This window comes from Vanessa tameamea, chromosome 5 (genome assembly GCF_037043105.1).
Source record: "Vanessa tameamea isolate UH-Manoa-2023 chromosome 5, ilVanTame1 primary haplotype, whole genome shotgun sequence".
NCBI lineage: Eukaryota > Metazoa > Arthropoda > Insecta > Lepidoptera > Nymphalidae > Vanessa > Vanessa tameamea.
The window spans coordinates 11,943,384-11,955,545 of NC_087313.1; the positions used below are offsets into that span (position 1 = coordinate 11,943,384).

Below are 12,162 nucleotides of genomic sequence, written 5' to 3' on the forward strand. Positions count from 1 at the left end.
CTACTCAGCTCTATCTCAAGCTTATAATCAATTTTACTTTACTATATTTAACGACTACGGACGACGGAAAAAACAACAACAACAATTTAACAAAAACATAAAATCAATTAATAAAAAAAGGAAAATGAATACACAACATTTAACATTAAAACACACAGAGAATTACAAATGTATAAAATATTACAATTATTAAAAACAATATAACAACTTGTTATAAAATAAATAAAAAAAACTTCAACAACGCATGCGCTGATTGCGAGGCGTGTCAGGAGTGACCTTACTTAAGCTTAGTCACAATTATTTATTAACCACCTATCCGTTCTAACTTCACACAGACAAGATAAGAGAAAGATAATTTATCACATGAGAATATTTTTAATAATGGGATATACACGAATATCACGTGATATTGTCGATCCAAGCAAAATATCACTATATAAAATGTCCCCCAGCCGCATCTACCTGTCTGCCTTTATTTCGATGGAAAAACGCATTACGCGTTTCCCCCACATGAAGTGAGGAGGTTGACGTGGGACTCGATGGTGCCCAGGACGCCTAGTACACCCTAGTATACCGGAATACCCACTAAACACCGGCGAAACCCTTTCCGTCTCTTCGATGGGCGCCGCGGGATCTCTTTCGCATGCTACCGCGACGATGCTGCGTGTCTGCCTCTCGTTGATCCTTATCATATACCAAGCCGAGACGGGCAGGAATACCCATGCCAAGCCAAGACGGGTAGCTGGTCTTGTAATACCTCATAGACTACTAATTGCAAACAAATATAATTCCTAGAATAAGTTTAAAAATCAATATCAAAACCTTACATTAAACCTTTTTATATATTACGTACAGACAAAACCGCCTAAAACATTATACGTATATATTAGTAGTAGAAAATTGGTATTAAAGGCGACAACAAGAGTTTTCTAACACGCAACTTTTATGTTACGTAAATAAAAATGAGCCATTAAACACTTGTAGCCGAAGTTCAAAAAGTGTCAACAATTTGACAATTTGTATTCCATAACGTGTGCTTAGTGATTTGTCACGCAGAACATGCTTGACACGATCTATGATACTTTCAACACAAAGTCATAAACAGCGGATAACGGATTTTGTAAATGAGCTTTGAATAAATGACTGAAGTAATGGTTTTTATTTTCGTCAACTAACACATTCGCTTCATAAATAAATATAAATCTTTATGTAATATATAAGGTTTTATTGTAATTAAAATTCGTAAGTGGTTTTTTATTTTTTTTTAATTTAAATGTCCTACGTTTATTAAGGCAGAGGAACCACAACGGCACTGAAAAATCTTTATTAATAGCCTATATCTCTAATGCATAGCCAGCAAAGAGAATTGAATGCTCATATAGTTATAATTAAACTGGTTCACTCGTCCTTTAAATCCGAACATAACACCACAAATTATGAGTGTTTAGCTCTATCACAAATACAGCTAGCTACTAAACCGATACGACTTGGGAACCTTCAAGAAAAGAGCGTATACATTTCTTAAAGGCCGGCAACGCACCTGCAAGCCCTTTGATGTTGCAGATTTCCATGTTTGCCACATATACAAAAAAAATATACTTAATTCACTTTAAAAACTCATATTTTATTTAAGTTAATGCTCACAAATCCGTCCTCTTTGAGAATCTTAATTTTGTTAAATAAGTCCGGTTTTAATTTAACAAAATTGAAACTCTTTCCTAAATAGACCGAAGTGAGTCGCTTTTTAATGTAATTTTTTATTTACCGGAATAAAATGTCGTCTTTATAATTTGCTATCCAACTTTTCAAATAACTTTTTCTATTTTTTTTTACTTAAAATTTCTCCAACTAAACCAAAATGTATTTTATTCTCGGATAGAATTTGTTGCTTAAACCTATTTTTTTTAGATTCTTTTATTTATTTGCTATTTTGATAACTAGTATCAGTACTTTTTTATCGTAAATTTGTTTATTGAAATTGAATTATTTTATTTAAATTAGCATAACCTGCCTCGCCTACCTCGCCTGCCTCCCTCGTCTAGCCTAGCTCTGGTCTGCAGATCATGAGGTCCTGAAAAAAAGACTCTGTACTGACAAACAATATATTGTGTTTCTCTGTCAAGAAATTCTCCGTAACAGTTCGAAATTTAAAAGCTACCCAAGCACAGAACAGGACAGAAAGCTCTCGCTGATCTTGTCTAATTGCCCTCTTATTGAACTATAAGTGTAATAATATAAATACACCTGTGTTCATGCACATGCTTGTGACACTGCACAAGTATTAAAAATCCCATGCATAGTTAGTTGTTCTTTGAACTCGATCAGGAGTACTAGAACTTGACAATTATAAGTTTAACCATAATCCATCCATTCTCTCCGTCTAATTCAGAGTCTAATATTGAAATATTAATAAAGCCGCTATGATATCAAACGGCAAAGTCATTAGTATGCAGGACGAGTAATTTTATTAATTAATAATTCGGCCATGTTCGCTAATTCCAAACAAGTATCTGTAGTCATGTTCAGGTGAAACATAGCAATCCCGTTTTTATCGTATGAATTAAAACACTTAATAACTTGGCGCATAATATTTGTGGTGATTACTATCAGACGAAGTTATAGTTATTCTCGCTGAAATCCATACAAATAAACATCAATATATTTAAGTTAAATAAAAATATGATTACACAGTTATTATGTTAAAAAATTATATATTTTTTTAAAACGAACATGGCAGCTCAGCCATTGTACTAACAGTCATGCTACTAGAACCGTAGCATCATAGACCCCCGGTTCTAGCTTAAATACCTTGCAAAGCATAACAGAGAGGAAGATTGTTGTTCTGTATCAAAATGCAGCGTATTTAGCTTTATATTCATTTGTTGACTGCTTCGTTGGTCTCGTGGCTAGATATAAGGCAACAGATCGTGAGTTCCTGGTTCTGGGTCTTTAAGTTGGAAGTTTGTACACTGTGCACTGGAAAGCACTTAAGCTGTTCGCCCCACGCCTGGTCCCTTTCTGGTCGTGTCAGATTTGTCGTCACATAAGCTGAACACTCAGACACACGACTTTGTTTTAGTAATAATCTACACTTTATACGGAACCATAACGAAAAAATTGAAAAAAACACATTAGGGACCAATGATGTGTAGCATTTAACACGTATTACGAGTATAGTCAATTAAATCGCGCTCCTCTTCCTATTTCCTGTTACATATATTTATTGCATTCGCGAAATTAGTTCCACCAACTGCATCATGCCAAGAACACGTTATACATCTTAGCAATATTACAAAAGCGAAAGTTTGTGTATTTGTTACTTAATAACACTAGAAAGTCTTAACGGTTTCTAATAACAATCACTCAGTTAAAAAAACAATAATTAATGAACAAAATTATACCGCCAACGCCCCTCCAACTATTGGTTCCAAGATGTTCTATACCTAGTGCATATAAACACAGGCCAACTCACCAACCCTCAAAACCCAGCTATAACATATTTGTATTGCTCTTTGGCCATAAATGTCACTAAGCTAACTTATTATAGGTTGAGAGATCATTGACAGACAGATCTACAAAAGTCATATCACATTGAAGACCTCCGTGGTGGAGTAGTGTGTACACCGGTTTTCATGTACGCCACTCCGAGGCCCCGGGTTCGATTCACGGAATCGATGTATAAAAAGTTCATTAGTTTTCTATGATGTCTTGGGTCTGGGTGTTTGTGGTACCATCGTTACTTCTGATCTTCCATAACACAAGTGCTTTAGCTAATTACATTGGGATCAAAGTAATGTATGTTATGTTGTCCAATGTTTATATTAATTTATATCACATCATAGACAACGAATTAAAAAAAAAAACACTACTTAACAGAAACCAGAATACGAGAAATTATGTGTGCAGATTTTTACCATAAACGTTAATTTATTTATGACATGTATCAGTAAAATTCAAAGTGTTCAACGCACCGATAAACGTTTCCAACGGACTTTTAACAGCTTAGAAAGGAAAAATCACATTTCCTGTACCGTTTAAGGCGTCTACAGACTATCCGGTCCGGCCGGGAGCGAGTTTACGTCACAGCTGCTAATTGCGTCGCTTTCTCTTACGATTCACGCTACTCTTGCGACACTCATTTTTTTCCCGAGGACGATCACTGATGCAATCGCAGTGCGTGAGAAAAATATTATGGCACATTTCAATAAGAAAAACAGTACAACGTTGTAATAAAACTGCACGATGTTCTCTGATTACGTTTACTCTGTTCCATTGTCTTTTTTATCGTAATTGCTTTGGAAAAATCATTTTTTATTATAAATCTATAAAGTTAAACTAATCTTTTATTTCATTCATAAAAAATCTTGTGATTTTCACAGATGAATCACACAAAGAATAGTTATGTTTATAATGTTCGTTATTGCCTCATTGTCAAATAAAAATATTAATGACAATGATTATAAGACGATTTATTTAATAATAAAAAAAAAGTTTCGTAAAGAGAACATTCTGTAAATGTCTTGCTGCTGGGCTGTTTCTTACAAAGGGTCAGAGCTTATTCCAAAACATTCCGTCAGGTATTCGTCCTGCTCGTTTGATACATACACCAGAATAAATATATACTCGCTACCTAAATCGGATACGCGGGTACACGTGTCACAGAATAATATCTGATGCGATCCTATTATGAACTTTTCATGAAATTCGTAAAAAGTTAGTAGAGTTAAAGAGTAACTTTACACAATATTATTCCTATAAAATAAACTTCCAATCTATCATATTATAGTTATATATTTTGTACACGATCTATAGATAATAAGTTAAAAAATATTGGTGTTAAATATTACGGTCAAACATTTCTCCTAACAGGTTCAGACAGCCGAATCGATTATAATAAAAAAAATCGATCGAGCAATTTCGGTCATGTTTTGAATGATATATTTTTCTTAATTACTTAAATGTCTTATGCTAGCAGAACTCAATATCCTGAGTATTAATACAGCCTATGTATACAGTCGCCATAAGCGCAACAAGCTATTTTTAGAGATAAAGATAAATCGACCTTCTGGGCGCCTCATCGGTAATCTCAAAATGTACTATTATCTGAGAGGCGCCCTGCGTTTTTACCCCTGCACCCTGGTTTAAAACAGGCCTGTATGTATATGACAATTATGGTGATCAAACGAACTGGAAGTCTATTAATTTGAATAACATTCTAAAAGGTTACAATCAACAATGTACATTAATAGTCTGTGCCTTATAAGCACGTCATAAATAATCTCATAAATGTTTACGGTAATGATGACATCTCCGTGATATCACACCATTACTATGTCTCTGAATGCCCATTAGGTATAACTTTGTAAATAGGTATCTGCAAGATGTATGATTAACTATAATACTATTATTAGGAAGTCAATTCATCGATACAAATGAATAAAATTGAGGTGTCTGCTTGTAATGTCTAAATACACGCATATTATGTGTGTGTGTGTGTGTGTAAGCACACAGGAGCAATCTCAATTCCCTCACTCCCATAAACCGACACGACCGAGGCATAGTTTAACACTTCCAACTTTCAGACACCGAGCTGTTACTGAGAATATTTAGTGGAAAAAATCAAAATCTATTTATCTAGCTCCTAGATCAACGAGGGAATCAAAATTAAAATTATCATTAATCATTAGTACCAAATTAACATACATTAGCAGCCTGTAAATTTCCCACTGCTGGGCTAAGGCGAGTTGGTGGAATACACATGTGGCTGAATTTTGTTGAAATCAGACGCATGCAGGTTTCCTCACGATGTTTTCCTTCACCGCCGAGCACGAGATGAATTATAAACTCAAATTAAGCACATGAAAAATCAGTGGTGCCTGCCTGGGTTTGAACCCCAAATCATCGGTTAAGATGCACGCGTTCTAACCACTGGGCCATCTCGGCTCTATACCATCAAAATAAAATTAAAACATTGCGTTGACCTTATAGGAATGATGTAATTATCAAACAATTATTATAGGCTCGCGAAAAAAACATCTCCTTCGTTTATTATGTAAGTTATTTTAATGAGATTCTAAATTTAATGTTTTAATGATATATCATTAAAATGTATAACATGGTGAATTCTGAAACGTGACCTCCTTAAAAGTAAAATACCAGCTCCTAAATGTCCAAAAGCTGAGAAGAGCTTCCTCCCCTTTAAAGGGTATTAATTGCTGGTTGGCTAACAGACATTTCTTAGAATTTCCTGAGAGAGATGCGTGTTTCCAGTATTTGTAAGTAAATCAAGCTCTTAAATACTGGTTGCTTGCCTGGATTTATGTGTAGTGATGTACCACATATAGTTTCTCTTATTCTTCCTGTGTTTTTAGTCTTCTAACCTAACCCCAAAGATTTCCTTGAAGATATCGCTCGTAATAAATGACTACAATACAAAAAATATTATCATTTCAGATGATAAAAAAGCGTGGAGCTACTAGTAATACTTGTTAACTTCAGGCAGGGTATATTATATTGTATTTAACTGACGTAACTTTATATTTCAAACACTAGAAAAGAGTAACTACTGCATTTCTTGCTGGTTCATCTCTTTTTTAATTCAGTTCTGTAAAATAACACTTCAAAAGCGTCTACTTGAATAGAGTATATTTTGATATTGATACAATACAATACGCTATATTTTAAACTTTTATAACTGAAATTGAGAATCAGAATAAAGAAGAATCATTTGTACGTACAGAATATTTCTATTCTATTCTTCTTGTCTTTTGCTGTACAATAAAATGTGGATCCAAATCGATACCCACGTTTTCATTGGACTCAAGCGTTCAACGCGAATAAATTAAAAAAAAATATATAAATAAAAGTCGCCATGAATATCTACCTAGATTTTCGTATGAACAAGGTCGATAAGTAAGGACTCGCCCTTGTGCTATATTATTTACATATATATAATTATTATTTAAACATATTAAGACGTGTATTATTGCGGCTTGCCACACGAACCACTAACTTGTTCAATTCAGATCGATCGCCAGATTAGAAATAGTGTTCCGATTCTATTTTCTCTTTATTTATATATCTATATATATATATGTATATATATTGTAAATATTTCGTACAAAATAAATGGTACTACTACTAATAGGTGTTTTGTCCAAAATATATTTTATGTACGCTTACATGGCTAACTCTAACTAAATTTCTGGAGGTACATCAAAACAATTTACTAGAAAATTGTAGATCTTAAAAGGCTTCAAAAGAGTCCACAAAAGTATTTGTCTATTTTCTAAAGAACACTCACAATTTATATTTATTACAGATTAGTAAAAAACTCTAGATTATTTACGAAGACATTTTCTCGAATTAATTATTAATAATTATTTAGATAGATATCTTAGTTGCCTCGGACAATTACACATAGATTAAAATAGTCCTTGACGCTATAACATTCACATGAATGCTTTAGAGATATCACCGTTTCCAAATTATATGCAACGAAAAAAAAATATCGATGGGTACGAAATAGGTGATCGGATTACTCGTAACAATAAAATGTTTACTTAGGCAATTAAAATTATCCAAATTTGAATCAAATAAAATAAATATTCATATTTCTCACATATAACAATAACAAATAAATAAAAATAATAAATTAAACATACCTACATAGATGTCTGTGCTAAGCGTATGCATCATCATCATCCTCCTGCCCTTATCCCAATTTTACTTGGGGTCGGCGCAGCATGTCTTCTTCTTCCATACTTCTCTGTTGTGCTAAGCATATTCATTTTCTTTATTATATATATATGTATATAATAGGCGCGCCTTCGTGAGAGGATAGTTCTATAAGTAGTCTAACATTATGTCGTTGATAATATTCAAATATTACGTAATAAAATTCCCATAGTTACTTAAACGAACCTTTATGGTTTAACATTGAACTGTTTTAAAAGCAATAAATTATATAACGTTCTCTCATTGCAGATATATACCACAAAATGTCAGTCGAAAGGTGTCGGGTCAGTCTTATTGGTGAGTAAATATTTGTTTGAAATCATTTATATATAACATATACACATAATACATTTACTTATATATTTAAAAACCAATCATCAAGTCATTTAACATTTAATTACATCGCCTACATCATTCTATCTCGTGATACAACAAAAGATCTTTAGTGATATAAAAATTATTTCGAAAGGTTAAAGTCTGTAATGTTTATTAGAAGCGATTACAGTATAATTACATTCCCCATTACATCGTAGGCAATCTCATAAATGGACTCGGTAATACAAGCTTGTCATGCCTGCTCTGTGATATCACATCATTATAAAGTTCATAGTAATAAATAAATGCACGTGAACAATGTTGGTAATACGTTGAGATCTTTACAAGATCTGATATTAATGAGCCTTCATTCAATCTGTCCCGTATTATTGTATGTTATCGGATTCTTGAACTATTTGTCACAAATCGTTGGACCACCTGATAGTAACTGATCACCCATAAATGTTGAAGTAAGAAATATTAACAATAGAATGGTATTAAGAGACTTCAGATGTTTTGCTCCGCGTGCTTGTAGTTAATGACTTGCTCAGCCCATTGCTGCTGTTTGCCGGTAGAATATCTGATGAGTGGTTGGTACCTACCCATACGAGATTACACGAATCCCTACCACGAAGTAAAATTTATTCATGATTTACTCGGGAGAATTTACGGAAAAGTATAACTATTATATAATCTACAAATCGAACCGGTGGTAACTTTAAATTTAATTTAATTTAGTAATGTATTGAATATGATTTTTTTACTAAAAAAACAAAGCTATTTCAAAGAATAGCACGCAAAGACAATATAAAGAGAATTATTACTTCGTGCATTCGACTGCGAATTCCATGTTTGAGTTCAGAGGAAAAGAGTTGTACATTTAGCAAGGCCTTTGTAGGCAATTCGCCTAAATTGAAATTCGTATATGGTAATACCCTCGAAACGAGATGTTGTATAGGGTTTCTGAATAAATGGGCTATCTTAATCAAAAATATATCAACTCTTTATATTATATATGTATATGATAACTTGTATGATAATGAAGACATGAAATATGATATTAGAATTTTGGGGAAGCGTTCAACAAACTTCCTTCATATTAAAAAAAAAGTGAAAATTTGTGCCTTTGCTTATTTATCAGTCACGCTCGAATAACTGTACGAAATCTGTTAAAACGAAGTATAGAAATAGATTTTCTATCAACATAACTTGTTATATTTTAATTTAGGACAAACGAAGCGTGCTGAATAGCCCACGAATATCCATAAACGTGAACTAAGCCCGAATTTACGTATTCATTTGCGTAAGTTAGCCGCCGCTTAAGTAATATTCTAAATGGAATATTCAGATAATAACACTATAGAGGATACGTCTTCCGCTTAAACTTTAAAGGTCATTTCCACAACCAATATAGTTAACGGTAATGAAAATCGAACAGCGTTACTAAACGATAAAGCCTGTTTTACAATTACGCTCGGCACGAGTCGCTTGAAATCAGAAGATATTGCGACTTATGAGTTATGTGATAAGTTATTTATTTTCATATTTCTCGAAACTTCAACAGTTTTCCGGATTTTAGCAAACGAGATATGGAAGTCAAGAAATATACACGATGTTTTAATAGCTATGACAACATTTTTTTTTTAATTCCTTTGAATTTATATCGTCGTCTAGAAGTCTGAAACGGTATTTTTTTTTTTTTTACATTTATTAGCAAAAAGTGTGTTGCTTGTATGTTGAATAAAGAAATTTTTATTTTAATATGTTAATCTTGAATCTCCAAATAATAGACTACGTTGATACATAATCTGCTAATTGATATTTAAGCAAGCGCCGTTGAAATTTCATATGTTATACCTTTTGCTTGACAAGCGAAATAATATCGTGATAATATACACATATATGTATATGAATGCGTGAACATATGTAAGGTTAACAAAAACTAAAAGTAGGGTAAATATGTACTGCAGATAAAAACATAAAAATATAGTATAGTATAAATATATAGTTTTTTTAATGACATAGGTTGGCTGACGAGTAAATGGGTGATGGTAAGTGGTCACCACCGCCCATATACAATAACGCTGTAAGATATATTAACCATTCCTTACATCGCCAATGCGCCACCAACATCGGGAACTACGATGTTATCTCCCTTGTGCCTCACTCACCCTTCAAACCGTAACACAAAAATACTGAGTACTGCTTTTTGGCGGTAAAATATCTGATGAGTGGTTGGTACCTACCCAGACGGCTTGCATAAAGTAGGGTAGACCGAGGCGAATCGGATCACTTTTTCTTTGAGGTTGAGCAAATCATACTAAAGTGTTATATAATGTTATTTTTATTGATAAAAACGTAAGAAGTAACAATCAGCTATGGAATAAACATTTGAAAACTGAAATCATACATATATTCTCTTAATTGGCTATTAAAAACAAAAAAAACAAAAATATCCGAATCGCCCCAATTTTCGGGGTGAATCGGATCGTAAACAACATTAAAAATAAAATTTAAATTTTTTAACACTATAGGTTTGGAATGAGTAAAAAATTAATAATGAGATCAATTTTAAGTATCGGCACATAATTCACATATATGTGGTCCATGTCCCCGTGTGGTGTGAGACGCGTGTCCATCCAAAATTAGAATTACTTTTCCTGGGGTCCGGTAGCGATTGAAATGTTGCAGCCACAACTTAAAAGCTTCTTCGGTAACCCAACCCTTTTCTGTCAAGGCCACTTAAGTACCAGGCTGCATACCATTTTTTGTTCCTTTGCATGAAGCGATGAAACCAGTCCTGGCCAGCCATTCTGGCACTTCTGTCAAATTTGTGTTTTATGTTTTGACGTTCTGCAAATTCAAACGCACTGCTTTGGGTGTAATTCCGAAGCCACGACTTGCCAAGTGCAATAGCCGGTCAGCTAACTTCTTTTCTGCGTTCTCATCTAAAGCTGGTTGTCCACCTCGACGCTTAATAATACCCCTGGATAAAGCAGCTCTTCTCTGTAAGCTCGTTAACGGTAAAGTTCTTTATTCTGGACTTTACTTACTGCCTCTTTCATTTTTTCTTGTGACCATTCTCCGGTATTAGTCTTTCTTTTGTACGTGCGAACCATCTACATACAATTAAATAAATATGAATCAATAACCTTAAACATTTAATAAGTCAGTTTAAAAGTGTGATCCAATTCGCCCCTGACGATATGATCCGATTAGCCCCATAATCAAGACTTTTGAAATAAATATTTTAGACGTTAACATCTAAGATCATACTTAAAAGCGAATTGATTCTCTAATATAGACACCTTGCTTAACAAGATAAACCTTAAGTAGTTGAGTTTTAACACAAATACGTAATATGACACAAATAAATTGTAAGTACGTACCTTAGATTAGCGCCAAAATTGCGACATACACAAACGACCGAGTCGCTGACGAGCGGCGTCAACAATGATTCACAAGCGCGATCGAAATACTGATTATGTCGGGAGGTGCGGGGTGAGAGGAGAGACGAAAAACGACGGTTGAATGCGTTCTATGTAAATGCGATATTTGAATTATCAACAAATTTCTTATTTAGATCCGATTCGCCCTGTGATCCGATTCGCCTCGGTCTACCTTAAAACATCCACTAGAGCATTCTGTAAGAAGAAAGTTGAAACTCACCGCAGAACACGAGCGACATTGACTAAAATAATTATAAAATTTATAAGATACACGTATCAAAATGGCGTATCACCGTGAGTCTGTCAAAATTTCACGAGTGAGATGCGTAATGGATTCTTACAGAATAACATTACATCGTATCTGCTATTAAAATAACAAAGGATATTTATTTTAAGTCACCAAATTTGAGCAATCTCCTTAATGGACACTTGGAGTAATAGCATTACGAAGCCCTCGTCATAGTATGTCCTCTTCCCGCTTCGTCATTTTGTCAAATAACACAAATGAAAAAATGAAACTGTGAAAAATTGTTGTATGAAACAACGCTTTATTCAATCACCAATGAATCGTGTTCGGAATTATTCATTTATTACTTTATTTGGACCGTCGCTTTCATTGATATACTCGTAATTAATAGCTCTAAAAAATCCTTGAATTTTT

At 33.6% G+C, this 12,162-nt stretch overlaps 1 protein-coding gene across 1 annotated transcript in view; it reads left to right on the top strand.

The window, feature by feature from the left end:
- The window catches only part of LOC113392504 (protein obstructor-E-like), a 37,245-nt gene that overhangs the window by 6,803 nt on the left and 18,280 nt on the right, over nt 1-12,162 (top strand). The window contains exon 2 of the mRNA XM_026628974.2: nt 7,987-8,034. Within this exon, the coding sequence (XP_026484759.1) occupies nt 8,001-8,034 (34 nt within the window). The 5' untranslated portion in view covers nt 7,987-8,000. The remainder of the gene's footprint in view (nt 1-7,986; nt 8,035-12,162) is intronic.